The sequence below is a fragment of the Tremella mesenterica genome (assembly GCF_000271645.1).
Source record: "Tremella mesenterica DSM 1558 unplaced genomic scaffold TREMEscaffold_6, whole genome shotgun sequence".
Taxonomy (NCBI): Eukaryota; Fungi; Basidiomycota; class Tremellomycetes; order Tremellales; family Tremellaceae; genus Tremella; species Tremella mesenterica.
Window position 1 is genome coordinate 524,715 of NW_006711230.1, and position 18,205 is coordinate 542,919.

Genomic DNA, 18,205 nt, shown 5'->3' on the forward strand with positions numbered 1-18,205 from the left:
TTATTAAGTCGCGGAAACAAGAGGGGCAAGGAAGCAATGCTGTAGGTTAGATTAGGTCATATACATAAATACATCAGCATGGCATTTATTCACATGCCCTGACTGTAATACAGCCATTCCGCGGGTATACGGCTGTATGTGAATTCAAAAAGTACACAGATATTGCATGACATTATAAATATGGGTCTTAGAGCCATGCAGAGTGAAATTGACTATCGTATCAACAAAACTTCTCTCTTTACATCACACCGTGTATTCCAAATGCCTCCTTCACCCCCTATACCACAGAACTCACCGTCCATGGGACTCAATATTCCCATTTCCCCACCAAGCAAGCTATCTTCCCTTATTTTTGTGTGAACCCGCGGTGAGGATAATGCTTGATAGACCGTAAGCTGGCCACCCCACTCAAATCCGTTCATCCCTCAACCCTCCTCGCGACAGCCAAAATAAGATCCCTTCTCCTTCCCAATTTCCACACTGCCAATCGTCTCAATTCTTTCCAACTCCCTCCTTCAGGCGCAGGAACGTTGTTTGGGAAATAAATGACGAAATCACTTTCTGACAAAAAAGATCTCAACAATGATCCTATGAGTGCACATGCAACACATAAAACGATCAATGATGGGATAGATATAGAGATCCTCGAACGTAATTTCGTCGTCACTCTAATAGGACTCGTCGGTGTGTCTTTGGTTTCCGTAGGAATAGTGATATCTGTGACTGATGTATCAGATGGAGGAAGTACGATGGATGGTTTGGATGGTAGAGGTGGAGGTATGATAGGACGACGTAATCGAGGATAAGGATAACGCCAAAATTGATATTTCCCTCCTATTTGTTCATTTACAATTTGTTCAGAAGAATTGTTTGATTCAGATGATTTAGTTTCGTCATTGATTTCCCCATTAGATTTGGGAGGAGGGACAGTTGATATCTCTTCGATGTTTTGTTCATCTACGGATGGTTCTGATGGTGGGGGAGGTACGGGTTTCTGAACGAGATATTCCACTGCGACAGCCAAAGGTTTATCTAAATTTACGGTATTCGGTATATCTCGATTGACCAATTGTGGTATTCTAAAATTTTCTCTCATTCTTATTGATCGTTTCTCTTCTTCGACCACTAAAATTTGTTCTCCAAACATATATTGATTGGTGCCTGGTCGAGGGGTAATAGAGAGATGTACCACAGCTCCATCATTGATCAAATCCAACAACCATCTCGGTCGTGGTAATGGTCCAGTTTTACCTGTTAAAGGATTAGCAATGGGAGTTTCGTATCCCGCTGTAGGAAGGGTTATCCTCACTAAATGTCGAGAAGGAGTAGGTTCGAGAGAAGCTGTCTGAAGTACGGAAGGTGCCATGATTATGATTTGACATTTGAAAGGTAATTCCATCAACCCATCATCACCCGACGTCATTCGTATTGGTAGAATTCCATTCTCCGGGGAATCTGCATTGATGACAGGAGTCGAATTTAAAGCCATAGGAAGGGATATACCCCGAAGAGAAATATCACAACCTTGATTCAAAAAAGTAGCCAGTACAACTTCTGCTACGATCAAATCTTTTCGTCCTCTTCTGATATCTTCACCCAAATCAATGACTGTCCGACCTGAATAGAGTGAGGATCTGGAATCGTTGGGACTCAGAGGTGGTGAAGTCGGAGAAAGTGTTTCGGATTGTTTATTAGATTTGGAAGGTCGAAGGAGTACCATCAGACCATAGTTCCCCTCCATGTCCAAGATCTGTTCCACACCCACTCGCTCATTGTCAAATCCTTCGAGACCCCATGGAGATTGTGCGGTCGGTTCAGGAGCCAAGATTGACATTGGAGGAAGTCGACAACGAGTTGGAGGTCCACGAGACTTGAGCATAGATTCAACGGAGAGTACGACCCGAGGTAGAGAAGCGTTCAACATGTTATTCACTGACAATGGCATTGATCCACTGAAATCAACCGCTGCCACATACATACACCGTGTTGAAGGGATAGCGTAGTTCTCATGTGAGTACGGATCGATAGTTTCCAATACCCATCCTTCGAGGATAACATTACCCGGGGGAAGAGAGGAAGGATTGTATTTGATTGGGTCCAGAGAGGTAGTCGTACGGTCGAACGCCGAGGTGGATGCATGGAAGATTGTGGATAGAGGGGTGTGAGTACCATGAGAAGGTGAAGGAGGAGGTCCATCAGGCAGTCTAGCAACGATGGTAGCTACCAACATTGATCGTCCGCGGAAAGGAAAGGCCGTATGCGCTGAAAGTTGTGATGTTATGATACCAGTCCCGTACGATTCCAATCGAAGTGGTACATCGAACCTTTCGTCCTTCCGAGACATGGAAACGGCTGCAGAAACTTCCTCCGCGGTGAAGCCCTCAATGATTCGACCAGCGCGAAAGACGGGGAACGTATCTGATACGTGAGAAACATTCCTACGCTCCACTTTGAGTCCATCACGTTCAGAGACCGGTTGCCAACCATGTGGATCGGTTGATTCGCTTTCCCTATCAGCGTGCATTCTTGCTAATTGAGACAAAGCTTGTACGGCAGCATCGACTGGAGTAGATCCTGTTGGAGCTGACGGACCAGGACTTGTCATGGGAACGATTGCCGCTCTGGTCTGCTGAGCCGCGACTGAATACCATCTCGACAAAGGCGCTGCGATCTTCGCGTATGTGGAAGGTGTCACTGTCCTGAATGGATCGATAGCGAGATCCACGCCGCTCTGCTTCTTCCGAATAGTTCCAAGGGCCGGAGGTTGATCAAGAGGAGCCCGAGTAGGTCGAGATCGTCTTTGTCGTTTCAGAAGCTGAACCTCGGTATCGACCAGCTCCTCGGTATCAATTTTCACCTTGTAGCCGTTGGCTGTGAGCGTCGGCTTGACGGCAGGCGGACCACGGCGAATAGTGACCGCCACGGGGTTTCTGCCCAAGATAGCCGAATTGTGTTCGATTGTCAACCATAAACCCCCTCCCATGGCCGATAATTTGTGACGCTTAAGTGCGGACAATGACTGATGAGGTGGGTCTATGACTATAGCTATACTATTGGCCCACTGATTCATATCACACCGTATCTCGCATTCGATATTTGCTCCTAGATTTTTGGTGGCGCCAAGCGATCCCAAGCTGCTCGAGTCGCTACCGTTCCCAGTGGGACGAACGGCCACAGGGAGGGGAAATGCCGTGACGATACTTGACGAATCAGAGCGTCTGGCTTCTGCGGCTTCGTACTCGAATCGGAACGTCTCTTTCTCTACGTCGTATCGCGATGAGAGAGCTTTGGCACCCCCAAGTCTTGTGGCAATAGGCGGTGCACCGTGCTTTATCGAGAACTCTCCGATGCCCGCAAGTGTGTTCATCATCACCTGAGGTATGGATGATTTATTGGACCATCCTCGGGGATCACTCTGCTCGAGAAGAGTGACCTGCGTCGTATTGGGTGAAAGGGATTCGATGGACCAACCTTGAAGATCAATCTGCGTGCGAATGACCGTAGGGTCGATACTCGGTGGTATGCGAGGAAATAGCTCGGTGTCATCAACGGAGAAACCGAAGATATGGACGGAAGATGGAGATTTGTATGTGGTCCGCAGAATAACCGAGTCTCGAGCACTTGATCTCAGCATTTATACCAATAGTCATTACCTGAACTCACGACGTTGGCCAAGCTGCCTTTGAACGGAAATGCCACAAGTCTGTGAGCTCATTGATGTCTTCGACCAAAGTCGCATCATCATGCGTCTTGTCCCATACCCAACGATCGCCGGGACTAGCAATGGTGGCATAGAGGTCCCATATGTTTACCCCGACGAATACTGCCTCTGCACGAAATACAACCAGTGTTTTATCAATTGAATCCAGCTGATGTATCGCCACTCCTCTTGAATCCAGTACAGGTTTCCACTTGGGTTCGGGCTCTTGCAGAAGTGATGTGAAGTCTGACATGAGCACAGTGTACGAGCAGATCCATCCACTCACAGATGTAGTTGCGTTTGATCATTGAGGCGATGGCCTTTTCCGCGGCTTGCGACCTGCCGGACCCGTTCATCCTCACGTCAGTCGGGCCCGAAGCTTGAGTCGTCTCTTCCGACCCTATGCTACGCAGAGAAATGCCGCTGGTACTTTCTGTTTCCTCTAACACCCGTCTCTGTGGAGCTCTGGCATCTATGGATTCTACTGTCACAGGAATTCCATTGATTCTCACTCCGGAAATCGAAGAGGACGTTCGTTCGATAGACACTTTGACGCGAATGAGTTCCTCATGCTCTTGCAAGGGTGCGTGTGTGAGTCGTAGTATAAGTCGGTTGGGTGCTTTTGAACCAAGGTCTGTAGGTGGAGCATGACCGACGATGGCGGTCCATACAGTGGACGGAGATTCTTGCCCTTGTTGAGTTTTGACATGAATTTGAATATCCCAACTTTGCGTTGATGAAAATCCGACCTCCACTTGACGTCTTTTACCATCGCCATATCCGTCAACTTCCCCCTTCACCACTGCGTATCCCATAGATAAAGTTACACGAGCCGTGTCGTAACCGATAGAGCCGATACTGACCTCTGGACCAAAGTTCAATACCACGGGGACCTTTTCACTTCCCTCCCTCGCATAGTCTACAAGTCCTGTGACTAGATATGGTAGGTGTTGAGGCACTCCGCCACCCACCGCCCACGCCCCTTTCGGATTCCACGACCAAAAACAAGTGATCTTCGCCTTGCCCTCGGGGACCTCGGCTTGCGGTAATTGAATGCACCAAGCAAGTAAGTTGATATGTGCACGAACATAGGGTGGAGCTGGACGAAGGTAAGATGGTTCATGCTTTGACCGAGGAAGAGATGTGGTGATGTCGATGAGGGTGTGACGATCCACCAGGGTCCTAGAGATGGTCACAACATCTCTAGGACTGGAAGGCCATCCAAGGCGATAGTTGGTCTTGGTCACACGAGTATTGGCATCGAGTAGATCAATCGTAGTGGCCTCCTCCACCATTCGGTCCCATCTAGGCCGAGTCTCGGGAGTGACTAGACATCCACGAAACGTATCGGTACTGACGTCGGTCCCACAGTCAACTTGGACAGTGGCTCTAAACACCTCACCGCCTTTGCCGTTGCGCCGATGGATGATGACATTATTGGGAGAGACCTTACCTAGTGATGATTCGTTGTTGGAGCTAGATCCATCATCACGAGCGACGGAAGATTCTGTGAGAGGGAGAACGGAGACGGGCTTCCATGCGGAAGATGACGAAGAGGAAAGGAGTGCACGAAAGTAAGAGAGGGAAGAGGTGAGAGCCTGTTGCCAAGCAGCTTCGAGCCTGTCTGTGAGGAGAGTATCAATATCAAGACACTCACTTGCTACCATCATCCAAGTCTGCGGCACCCATCCCCCGACACGCAAAGCATGAGGTTTTATGCTATAGTCAAGGGTGGAACGATGTCAAGTTGAACCCCCGTCAGAGTAGGGATCTGGTGGGGATACCTTTTAGCTGAACGAGTCACGTGACCGTTGCCACCCACCACTTGCATCGTATGCAAGGGCACTCTGCTCTCTATGCTATCATGCTCATTGCTATGCCCGTCACCAGTCCTTCAAGAGGCTCATGATGACTGTGAAAGCCATGCCTGACCCAACAATCATCGTTGCGCCCCCCGATACCCCAGGTGCTGGCCCGTCCACACAATCAGCTGCTCGCTCCTCCTCTCCCTCCCGACAGTCAATTCTTCAATCCGTCTACCACGGCCGACCCGCAATGCTCATGGCAGTCTCAAGATCACGTAGTAACTCAAATGCGTCTCAAGACACCAGTCAGGTCACAGCATACGCTGAAGATGGACACAGTACCAGCGGGAGGACGACGCCTGAGCAACGGAGAAGGGCCACCAAAGGTGCGTCAATGGCCATGTCAGGTATAGCTGACCTGATTGACTCCTAGTTGCTACCTCTTCACTACTTGCCAGCGATGCAAAGTACAAAAAATTTGCCGCTCAGGTAGATCGGAGTCTTCAATCATTTGATAATGTCAACGAATGGGCAGACTTCATCTCCTTTCTTTCTCGTCTACTCAAGGTGCGTAGAAGGTATGCAAGCTCAGAGCTTGACTGATACACAGACTCTACAAACGCCGTCACCGCCGTACTCCGAGATCCCTCGTAAACTCATCGTATCCAAACGTCTAGCTCAGTGTCTCAACCCTGCCCTCCCTTCCGGCGTTCACCAACGAGCATTTGATGTCTATAGCCACATTTTCCTTTCCATCGGCACCGAAGGCCTGAAGAGAGATCTTTTGATATGGTCATCTGGCTTATTCCCCTTTTTCCAATTTGCTGCAACTTCCGTCAGACCTTTACTGCTGAATATGTACGAGAGGTACTACCTTCCACTCCAAGATGGATTGCGGCCTGCCACCAAGGCCATGATCCTGGCTCTATTGCCCGGAATGGAGGAGGAGACGGGCGACTTTTTCGACCGAGTGAGTCTCAGCTCATGCAACAGCGCTGACTGTAGGTGCTCGCACTTCTTGATCAGTTATCATCGGCGGTCACTCCTGCATTCTTTTTCCAAACATTGTTTCTCATTCTCATCTCATCTTCTTCATCTCGACTGGCGGCGCTCAACTATCTGGCACGTCGAATGCTCAAACCTCCAGCCCAGGAACTCCTTGATTCTGGCTTGATTCTCAGAGGTGTCGCTGCCGTCCTGGAAGATGGTAACGTCCTTGTACGGAGGCAAGGCTTGGACTTGCTTTTGCGCGTCATCACCTTGGACGGTACGGTGATGAAAACTGCCGACGAAAGGGATCAGGAGTTGTTGGTACGGTCAGCAACATCTATCGTCCTGCAGCGAGATATATCCTTGAGTCGGCGAGTGTACTCATGGCTACTGGGGGCGGGCGAAACTCCTTCCGAACAAGTGGACTACTTCAGACAGCATGGTCTAGACCTTCTATGCAGGACACTTCTTGTGAGTCGCACGCTTGTGATGTAGCTGAGCCATAGGCCGATATGACAGCCACATCAGCTCGGGCTCTGGAACTGAAGCCCTTCAAGATCTTTCTCTCTTTATTAGACCGGTGGGAAATCGGTAGTCCTTTGTCTGAACGCCTCGTCATACCGGCTTTACAGCAATTGCGGAGAATGGGATGCGGATCCCCTGACCTCAATGTCACCGAGGTAGGGATAGTCTTTCTTCGAGTGTCAATATTTTGATAGCGCAGGTCATCACTACGGCTAGTGCAGTTTACGAGGGAGTGGAGCCGACGATGACTTGGCATTTATTGTCGAAAGGGATCGCGGAGCATGATTCGACAATTGAAGAACTGCTACAGTGGATCCTCCACAGCATTCCGCAGAACGATCAGGAAGTCAATGATATCCATGCGTCTTTCCTTCTTCATGCGATAGTGGATGACTTGATGGTGAGTGCCGGATATAACGGCATATCTGACATGTAGACTGTGGAGATCCCGAGCCTGAAAAGGCTTACACTAGCGGCAAAACTCCTGAATATCATCCCTCCTGCACTCATGGTACAAGCATCTTCAGCGGAGGGCAATGCGGCACAGATTGAGATCGACTTGATGAACAACAAAACATCAATGGACGAAGCGCGTGGGCTGGTGGCCTCGACCATCATCCCGCAATCTGTTTCCAAGATTTTCCAATTGAGTCACCGCATTTTGACCGAGAGCGATCAAACACCTCGCTTGATGACAGAGATCTTAGACATGATTTCCCTCTTGGTCGACAGAGACTTGCCCCTTCTGTCCACTTTGGACTCATCATCTTGGTTGGACGACTTGTTAGCAGCTCTTTCACGGGTAAGCCTTCGCAAGTATAACTGGGTCACGCTGATCATACAGACCACTGCATTCCAGGTCGTGGATCGTATCATCGTCCTTGCCCTCAAAGCTAGCACTTCGTCAGCCTTTCGTCCTAAAATCAATGTGGCCGAATCTCGAGCCATGTCGTGTTTGCTGGACGCCGTACGCCAATCATTCATCGAATACCTCAACTGACTGACAGTTGTTCCGATACTTAAAATCTGAGGCTGCTTTGTATCATGTGCGGGCTGTCGAATTGCTGTGGGAATGTAACCAGCGTGCTGAAATCCACACACTCGAAAACGTCATAGCCAGACGAATGTCCTCGCCTATACGAAGAGCTGAAGCCTTTGATGCCTTCGGAGTGTTGTGGCGTTTGTCTGGTTTGTTGGCCCTCCTCTTTTGAGATGCTTTAGCTTATGTCAGACGACTCGATTTTGCCCGGGGACATGTTTTACGTCCCTCTATGTACTCTATTGGAAACGCTCAACTCCTTGGACCCGAACATGCAACAGACGGCGGAGACGTGGCTGCGGTGCAACCTACAATCGTACTTCCGGTAAGCTCGTCACCAGTCAGTCGGTAGTGCTAACGGGACAGTGCGCTGGATCCCCTCCTCGCCCGATTGATCGACGCAGTGGAGTCGAAGGATCAAGATTTGTCAATGATGTTGCATATCCTGGGCAATGTCGCTGCTTTCTTCCGTTTTGGTGGTCACGGACTAAGCAAGGCTTGTCAGACTACGGCTCTACACACTTCTACTCATCCCGGAATACTCAAACGGGCCATTTCAGGTATTTAAAACACATTTGTCTGTTATGCAGCTGATTTGTCAGTATCGACGGACCATAGTTATCTTGAGCTAGTGACGAACATTCTCATGAGGTAAGTTTTTGTGATCTTCATACAGCTCACGTGGGCAGCCTCCTGCACACACCTAAATCAAACTCTGAAACACAATTGATTAACTCCCAACGTCAGAAAGTGCAGAGTGCGAGTTTGGACATCTTACAACAACTCGTTTCTCGAGGCGATGTCTCGTCTACTCTACAATCGCAGCTCAAGGATTGTCTCATAGAACAGCTTGGTCAAGCTGTGAAACGACGACGACTAGCATTGCAAAACAAGATGCTCCATTTGTTACATATGACTCTCAACACATCGAGCGATTCCATTCGCACCCATCAACATACACCCTCAAACGCCGATAGACCTCAAATGCCTACAGAGTTTGACATTTCCCTCGTGCGTGTCATTACTGAAGCCTTGGCCTCCCCTACCAATCGGTCCGTGGTGCAACATTGGGTCGACTTTGTGCTTCTCACCACCCCACAGTTTCAGAAGTCACGCCAACTCGTGCTTGCAATGTGTGATACGTTCAGTCAACAGGTCAAAGCTTCCGCTCTTCAACTCCGTCAATACTATTCTCGTACATCGACATGGGAAAGAGTAAATATCTTGACGGATTCGGAACCGACGATGCTTCTTTCAGCCCTGGAAAAATTGCTCGCCATCAGTCTCGGATCGAGTTCTCCTGGCAAGGCGGATGATAATGCTCACACAGGTGAGGGAGGCAGTCGTATTCTGGGTCTTGTTTCAGGAGTTTTCACTGTGGAAGCTCCTGCCATTTCTTCGGTAAGCTTTTTTCCGCATGTGATTCCGTTAGCTTCGCTCATGGATAGAGCAAAGAACGAATGGACTATATTGATGACGCCATCGAGGCTTTACTGGTGTTATGGGCCATCACCGCGGATCCCTCGTCAGATGGACCTGAAGGACCATCTCGAGTTGACGTATTTACCAAAGTCCGCGCAAGAGCTAAGAAAGTCCTCGAGAGGCTGTTCAAAATGCAACCTTCCGCCGTGATGCGGTCGTGTGTCAACGTATGGGCGGTAGCATCGAATGATGTGTCAGATGGGGCGATCTTTGAATGTGTCGATGCCTTGACGCCTAGTGCGCAAAAGGTGGTAGAACTTGTCAGTGAGATTGTCAATGGAAAAGCGTCGAGGTCATCTACGGCGGAACAACAGTCAGTCTTTATCCTTCTTCCAACAGCTTGAGCTGAGATCATAGACCCGACCCCGCTGTGCTTGCCTTTTTGGAAGCCTACGTCTCACGACTTGAAGCACCAATTGCTGTGCAAGTGTGGAGCACGATGTTTACATTCGGCCGAGAATTGTTGGGGTCGCTCAGTAGCCCTTCTACGAGACCTCAGTTATTCCCAGCTTTCCGGTGAGTATCACCTCTCCTGCGTAGCGTAGCTGGAGCTGAGTGGCAGATGTCTCACTCTATTGGGGAAGACAGTTTCAACGACAAGTGCCCTGGAGGATCGAAGACTACGTCGAGATTTGCATGTGAGTGTGTCAGAGGCCGAAAGATCGCATGACTGATCAAGAGGATGTGTATACGAAGCTGCTTGATGCCGTGGCTTCGAACGCGAGTCGTATAGCCGAGACGGGTGTTTGGGAAAGGGGTATCTTAACAGAAAAATCAATACCTAATGGTGTTGTTATGACGAGTAGTGAATCCGCTCTCAAAGCTGTTCGTACAACTTGTACTCGGAACATCCGTTCTAGCTAATGGTAGATCTACACTTTCGTCGCAAAAGAGGTCATCCCAAGTCTTCGGGTATTGCTGGTAGATTCAGATCGAGTAAATACGGCATGTACCAATCTGTCTAGCAGTATTCTAGTCCCCGCTTTCAAACAACAAAGGTCAGTCTCCCGTCACATGCTGAAATATTTGACTGACGTATAGGGTTGACACAAGTATGTTGCAAATCGTATTTGAAATGACCAAGATCCCTGCTACAGGGAAAGCATGGAGAACACAAGTTGGGGATACATTCAACGATAATCGATTCTTTTCCATGTCTTTCTCAGATTCAAACGATTGGAAACCTATCATCTGTTCATTATTCGATAGTGATAAAGAACGATTTGGAGATTTGCTCGGTTCGTCTTTTATCTCATATTTCATCCTAGAAAAAAACTGACGAGGGTAGGTCGGATCACAGCTGTACCTTCTGCCAACATCTTCACGAATCGAGAACAAGAGACCATCGCAAAAGCACTCAATTTACGTCGATTATCTTTCATTCTTTTAGCAGCTGAACGTGATCATTATCTGTTAACTTTACCCAGTATACAAGAAAAGTTGGTAGAGATTTTAAGAAGTAATGGAATACCAGCAAGAGTGGAAAGTGAAGTATGGTTATGTTTGAGAGTTATGATGTGTAGAATATCACCTCAACATTTGACTAATTTCTGGCCTGTCATTTTGACTGAACTGGTGAGTTCTCCATCCAAGTGTATTCATACGACATATCAACTCGTTCAGTCTTCACACCCCATACCTCGTTAACACTTGTTCTGATCTTTCGTCCCCACCCTCTTACCCACTGCAAAGGTCGCATCTACTAGCGAGATCTGGGAACTGGATCGTGACTCCAAGTAGGAGCTGTGCCCAGTCAGCGAGTCGATGAATATGATGTTGACTTTTAGGTTAGCGTGTTTGAAAGTACAATGGATGATCCTCCACCAGACGAATCAGATCAACTTCAATTAGTTTTATCAGCTTGCAAATTCCTCGACCTTCTCCTTGTCATTCAATCAGAAGATTTTCAAATGTCAATTATTTCCCTTCTACTCTTCTTATGACGTTTACGCTGATGAATAGACATCAATGGATGTTCGTGACTGATACTACCGATGCTGCTTTTCCTCCATCAAATTACGACACTGAAGCTATGATGGATCGTTTGGCCGAAATAATCAATGAACATTCACATTCGCAATCACATTTTTCATCGTCTATGGAGAAAATATCTTCATCTTTATCAATGGAAGATTCAACTTTGACCCTACGTCGACCCCGATTAGCAGGGGTGAAAACTTTGACCAGTTTAAACCAATTGAAGGAATTTTTTGCTAGAGCTAGTTTAGATACTTTTGAGAGTGTGTATAATAATATGGGGGTAGATTGGGATGCGGTGGAAGAAGGACTTGCAAAAGAGATTTTCTCATGATTTATAAGTATTACCTTGCTCGACATATCATCTTTCTTCTCGTAATAGAAATCACTCTTCGTGATGAGAAGTATACGCTCTTGAGCAGAAGAGGTCCTTCAGGGACAGAGATGGGATTGACTGTACTGTAGATTTAGAGAGGTATGGTGATAGAAGGATCATTTCAGTTATATACATAGCATTAGATGATCTGCAATGGGTCGTGATCTTTAGAACTGACTATGACTTCCCATCCCGGATCAAACGAGTTCAACTCAGATTCCAACCATCCACGTAAGACTTGAGAGAGAAAAGGACGCTCGGTATTGGTGTGATTGCACAAAATGACAGTTTGACCTTTCGCAATGGCAGCTAGTACTTCATGCTACCCATCAGCACCGGTTCAGCTTCGTCGAGAACGAGTAGAGCAACATGTGGACGACGATCAGGTCAAGGAAAGTTTCTTGGATAGGAAGACGAGGGGAGGGGTACAGCAATGACGATTCTTAGGTTTTCATACGTTCATTGGGAGTCATTTTCCAGACAGAGAGAGGAGTTGTTGAATGTCGTGTTGGGGGGAGTATACGGACGTATCGATACTCACATGTGACATCTCCCCAGTCAACAGTAGATCTGCGGATACACCTCTAAGTACAGAACCACCAGAACCGGCACAGACTGCTATTGACTCGATATTTTTTTGAGGATTAGGAGAAGCGACTTGAACTATAACATCAGCGTCATCACTCAATCACACTCCTTCATATCCTATCTCATTTCCAGCCAGCTTATATCTATCGAAACCTTTGAGACTCTCTAGATGACGAAAGGAACGAGAGAAAGGAGATTATGAGCGTGACGACCTTGAGGTAGGAAAGAGGGGGTTGAATGATACTTACGATGACTCAATCCCAGATGAGATTTGACCAGAGAGATGGCCTCGGTCAGAGGTAAAGCACGATCAAATGTCGCTTGACCTCCTTGACCAGCACCTTCAAACCCCTCAACAGGGTCAGATGGTGTGATAGGTCCTGAAGTTGATATGTAGGGCGTGAAAGGTTTTAGTAGCCTAAGCCTTAGCACTCGTCTCACATTTCTTCCCCTCCCCAATAGTGACCTGACGACGTCGACACAAAAGCCCCGAGAAGGTATCAGGAGCTCTGAATCCAAATAGATTCCCGGGAAGAGGAGAAATGGTATGAGAGGGGTCAGGTCCGACATGGGGAGAGCAGAGTTTCACTCACCATTTGTTGATCCCCTTTGGTGTGGCATCGAGAGAAGTATGAGGAGAGAAAACGGAGATACCTCTAGCTGCCAGACGTAATAATGATGCTTGGAGCGGGTCGGACATTGTCATTGATCTCTATATGAGCTCCAATTTCCATCTTGTCTAGGCAGAGCTCACTTGAGTGCTCTGAAGATCTGTAGGTCAATCAGATACGATCGCGTTATACCTTAAAAGTTTTTGTGATGAAGGACTCACGGGAGGATGATAAGACACCACAACGGAACATGATGGCAGAGCCAGAGCTTCGTTACATACAGCCGTTGTGAGACTGTCGTCAACACAATCCCCACCAGGCCTCCGTTTCCGATGCAGTCCATATACAGAGGTTGGTGAAAGACAGACCTACTCGATAGTCAACAGAATCTGTCTATGTCGGTGGTTGGGACTGGGAGCTTCTACAGATGTAAGTCTTTTGTAACATCGTATGGAGACGACATACCCATGATGATTCCTACCTGTCCAGTCAGCGATAGTCATCAGTTCATGGAAGAGTTTGACATTATCCCAGGCTCTCTCCGCGAGCTGAAGAGGCGCAATACGTTCCCACACTTGCTTTACAATATGTACCGGTGCTTTATTTGACATGTTGTTGTGAAAAGTGGACGAGAATGAGGGCAGAATGTCAATTGGGACAGTGACTGGTCTGTGAGGGTTAACAAGGAAAGGAGAGTAGTGAGAGGCCGACAGAAGGAAAGTAGTTAGACGGTCATTGAGGGAGGAGACTCAGCCTGTCGAGGATAGAGAGAGTTAAGTGCCGAGGGGTGGGGATCCAAGAGCAACGGATAAAGGAACAATGCGAGATAGAGAGCGCGAGTTTGTTCAGTTTTTGATGAAGTGAGTGGGTTGGAGCCCCGCCGACTACTCTACACTCTACAGGGAGATACGTCTGATGGTTCTCATCCTTTCAAGCTGGCTGTGCAAACGTCATTCAAACGTCATGGGAACGTCGTGCGGAGTTTCATCGTCGTCAAGTGGTGGTAGTGATAGTTGTGATTTGCCCATTTATGATATTGAAGAACCTGTCAACGTCCTCACACCACTTGTCTTACCGACCGGTCACATCATGCAGTCTGCGAATTCGGAGCAGGCCATACCATTCATCGTACCTGTCAAAACTGGGGAATGGAGGATAATCCCAGGTGATCGTAAGGAAGAAGTGCGTAACTCGAACAGATGGATGGGCAGAATTGGTAGGAGGAAGAAGGATACCAATTCCATCTCGACTCTTCACGGTACTAGTACAACTACGAGTGTCATCGCTGCACAAGAGACAGAACCGGTCATGGTGGAGCTCAAGATAGGTCAAACTGATTGTAGTACTACTCTTTCCCATAGGATTCTGGATGAACCAACTGACACAGATAGCAGGGTTGGAGGAGAAAAGGATGATGTGAAGACATGTACCAACCCCAAGCACAGGCATGCCATGACAATGATGACAAATATCACCACTTCACATATGACACAGCCTGTAACAACCATCACGGCTGCACCTCCACGTACAACAAATGAACCAGTGACAGACAACATGAGTATGGTAGAAACGATTGGCACCAAAGAGAATTCTATTACCATCACAAATGCTGAATTATGTAAGGCACCTCCATCAAAACACTCATGGCTTCAAAATTTTCAAAAACGTACAGACAACTGCAGGCGTGCGTTGAAAGCCTTGAGGACAAGAGCAATGGTGGAATCACAAACAGCAGCTGTCACAAGGACCACACAGACCGAACTCTCCATCATTGAAAAGACAGACTTGGACTTGATCTTCATATCGAACGTCCTTTCAGTGGCCTGGCATGTGGAGCTAATGAAGGGCAGGAAAGTGATTGAATTGAATCGAGAGTACAAGACATTGTGTAGCAAACTGACAGAGGCAGCAGATGAATTTGCCACGCAGAAATCCCGGGGTATGAAACATGTACTGAGCCTGAAAGCCACCCTGACCTCATACAGAACCTTACTTGACGGATACAATATTGATACTGCTTTGAAGGACGAAAAGGTGGACATTATAGCGGCTGCTACTAAGCTCTATGAACAACAGGTGTCACGGTCCTGTCCTTGACAGACCTCAATGGATCAAAAACATGTGGACTGCAACTGTTTAATTAGCTTGGACAATGACAATTAGTATGTTGTCCGTAGACTTGTGATGTACTCGGACGACTCAGGTTGTCATAACCCTCGAATATCTGTAAATACCACGTGCATATCATTGTCACGGGGGGTGGGCTTGTCACGGAGGACAACAGAATACAGGACTGTAACCTGAGAATGGGACTATGACCCAATGAAGTCTCTGGCTCGTCGAGAGAGTAACAGAGATGACAGAGGATGAAGTGATGACGTCAAGGGGGACAGGGGTAGCGAGGACTAGAAGTGCTGGGCTTGGACCAACTGTGTTTGACAAATAAAGAGGAGATTCATAACTGAAGAAACTACTGAAAAGTACAAGTTTATATAGACTAAAACTAGTTACCGTCTGCGAGTACCGTTTGTCACCTTTGACCACCTGTAGCTACCATCTGTAACTACCATCTGTGACTACCATCTGTAACTACCATCGGTGACTACCATCTGTGACTACCATCTGTAAATACCATCTGTAATCACCATCTGCAATCACCATCTGTGATTACCGTCTGTACTGTCCTTATCAATCCTGATTAATTATGAGTCACTATTACTTTGAGTCCATACTTATTCTGAGTCATGATTTCTGATTCATGACAGGAGCTCCCCCTCTAAGGGCGAAGTCCTCTGAGCCGGGTTAACTTACTAAGTTATTTTGTGGTGATGTGCTCTTGAAGGTGTCTTGCGGTGTGCGGAAGCGGGAGGGAAATGATGAGTTTCATCCTTGAGATGTTGACGACGGAAGGCCTTGTATGCTGAAGTCTCATAGACTTCTTCCCAAGGTTCCCACGAGTTGTGTGCTTCTGAGAAGTCTTGCCATTGGACAAGGTAATCATATCCACCATCATTGCTGATGCGTGAATCCAATATCTTGCTGACAATATATTCTTCTTGACCCTCAACCTGTATTTGAGGTGGAGGATCTTGAGGTTGATCTGGATGTCCTGGGCGTACAGGTTCTAATAGGTTGACGTGGAAGACTGGGTGAATGTTCATAGAAGGTGGAAGGTCGAGTTTAAACGCTAATGGTGATGAAGTAGCTTTAATAATCTTGAAAGGACCAAGCATGCGATAATCAAGTTTGAGACTTGGACGCAGGGTTTGAATATTCTTACGATTTAAGAAAACCATATCTCCTACTTTGAAGATTGGTTCCTGATTTTGTGTGATGTCCTTATTTTTGAAGTCGTAGAATTTGGAGTATGTTGCTTGAGCTTTCTTGATATTGTTGATCAAATCTTGACGTAAAAGGTGAAGTTTGTTGAGATGATCACTGACTGCTGGAACAGAGTTGATCAATGGAAGTGGGGGACTGGAAGGGTCTTGAGGATGATAGCCATAAAAGGGCTTCAAAAGGAGTGTGTTTTGTTGTGGCGTGAACAGAGTTGTTGTAACTGAATTCTGCTAGATCAAGTAGGCTAGACCAATTTGCTTGGTCATAGTCACAGAATGTCCGGAGGTAATGTTCTAAGACTTGATTGACTCTTTCTGTTTGACCATCTGATTGAGGATGAAAAGCTGTTGAAAAATTGGGTGTGATCCCCAGTCCTTTGACAAAGGCTTTCCAAAATTGCGAGTTGAAGATAGGTCCGCGATCTGATACTATATCTTGAGGAATTCCATGAAGTCGCATGATTTGTTGACGGAAAATTGTTGCAAGTTGGGGAGAATCAAACCCTTCTTCCTTGAATGGAATGAAGTGTGCTTGTTTGGTGAATCTATCTACAAAGACCATGATTGAGTCATAGTTGCTAGATAGTGGGAGCTTGACAATGGCATCCATAGAGATTGACTGCCAAGGTTGACTAGGAATGGGAAGTGGTTGAAGTGGACCATAGGGTTTATGTCGTGGAGTTTTGTTCCGTGCACATGTGTGGCATCCGTTGACGTAGGTGTTCACAAATTGTCGCAGGCCAGGGAAATAGTAGTGTCGAGTGAGGAGGTCATGGGTTTTTGCTTGTCCCAGGTGACCTGAAGTTGGAGAATTGTGTACTTGATGAAGCAGATCAATCTTGAGTTGGTGATTGTCTGGAACGTAGATGAGTTTCTTGAAGTGGATGATCTGGTTGAGAAGAGTGTAATCTTCGAGTGTTTCTTTGAGCTGTGGTGTTTGTGGAGTTTCTGGATGTAGCAGATAAGGCAATAGCTCTTGAAGGATTGGATCCTCAGGCTGAAGTTGCTTTATGCGTGCAATGATGTTGGAATGGATAGGAGTAGTGGGATTTGATGAAGAATGAGTAGCACTGATGACAAATTGACCAGGCTTCAGAAGAGTGTGTGGAGGTGCCTCAGCAGCTCTACTCCCCTCCTGAAGGTCTTGACGTCTCGTCAAGGCGTCTGGTTTTCCCATCTTGGTGCCAGGTCGATAATGAATCTTGAAGTCAAAATTTGCCAATAGCTCTGCCCATCTAGCTTGGCGGCGGTTGAGAACCTTTGATGTCGTAAAGTATTCTAAATTCTTATGATCCGTATAGACCACAATCTCCTTAGAACCTTCAAGGTAAGCACGCCAGTGCTTGAAAGCATCTACTATAGCAAGCATTTCTTTGTCGTATATTTCATAGTTAAGCTCCGCATTCTGAAGCTTTCTGGAGTAGTACGCCATAGGATGGAGTTGATTGTTGGTGTCCGAGTGTGATAAGATGCCAGCAATTGCAAAGTCTGAAGCATCTGTTTCTAGGACAAGGGGTTTTGATGGTTGGAAGTGTTGTAGAATTGGTGCCGTTGTGAAGGCTGTCTTGAGTTTGTTGAAAGCTTGATCTTGATCCTGACCCCATTCAAACTTGACATCCTTGCGGAGTAGTCTGGTAATTGGAGCAGTAAGCTTGGAGTATGATCGAATGAATCGTCGATAAAGTTTGCAAATCCAAGGAAGACTTGGATGTCGTGGACGGATTGAGTGCTGGCCAATCAGATACAGCTTCTACTTTCTTGGGTCCATCTTGAT

The 18,205-nt window shown here is 47.0% G+C and overlaps 4 protein-coding genes across 4 annotated transcripts; 2 read left to right on the plus strand and 2 right to left on the minus strand.

The window, feature by feature from the left end:
- Positions 1–418: 418 nt before the first annotated feature.
- TREMEDRAFT_31220 (uncharacterized protein) lies at positions 419–4,995 on the minus strand (the record flags this gene model as incomplete). The annotated part of the gene is made up of 4 exons (XM_007004854.1): positions 419–3,146; positions 3,252–3,620; positions 3,664–3,946; positions 3,987–4,995. The coding sequence occupies 4 exons, from the start codon at positions 4,993–4,995 to the stop codon at positions 419–421; spliced, it is 4,389 nt and encodes a 1,462-aa protein (XP_007004916.1).
- A 760-nt stretch (positions 4,996–5,755) lies between these two features.
- TREMEDRAFT_71761 (uncharacterized protein) lies at positions 5,756–11,852 on the plus strand (the record flags this gene model as incomplete). Its single annotated transcript, XM_007005172.1, has 22 exons — positions 5,756–5,891; positions 5,939–6,072; positions 6,116–6,475; positions 6,511–6,966; positions 7,002–7,175; positions 7,220–7,420; positions 7,457–7,822; positions 7,865–7,987; positions 8,028–8,208; positions 8,252–8,384; positions 8,426–8,619; positions 8,736–8,740; positions 8,807–9,460; positions 9,508–9,854; positions 9,899–10,057; positions 10,104–10,179; positions 10,223–10,366; positions 10,412–10,539; positions 10,583–10,779; positions 10,830–11,116; positions 11,329–11,453; positions 11,504–11,852. 22 exons carry the CDS (start codon positions 5,756–5,758, stop codon positions 11,850–11,852), a joined length of 4,929 nt encoding a protein of 1,642 aa, XP_007005234.1.
- A 181-nt stretch (positions 11,853–12,033) lies between these two features.
- TREMEDRAFT_31265 (uncharacterized protein) lies at positions 12,034–13,704 on the minus strand (the record flags this gene model as incomplete). Its single annotated transcript, XM_007004859.1, has 9 exons — positions 12,034–12,216; positions 12,436–12,557; positions 12,731–12,900; positions 13,076–13,192; positions 13,237–13,253; positions 13,315–13,387; positions 13,466–13,514; positions 13,559–13,574; positions 13,618–13,704. 9 exons carry the CDS (start codon positions 13,702–13,704, stop codon positions 12,034–12,036), a joined length of 834 nt encoding a protein of 277 aa, XP_007004921.1.
- A 478-nt stretch (positions 13,705–14,182) lies between these two features.
- On the plus strand, positions 14,183–15,190 carry TREMEDRAFT_62753 (uncharacterized protein; the record flags this gene model as incomplete). The annotated part of the gene is made up of 1 exon (XM_007005031.1): positions 14,183–15,190. The coding sequence occupies one exon, from the start codon at positions 14,183–14,185 to the stop codon at positions 15,188–15,190; it is 1,008 nt and encodes a 335-aa protein (XP_007005093.1).
- Between the last annotated feature and the right edge of the window lie 3,015 nt (positions 15,191–18,205).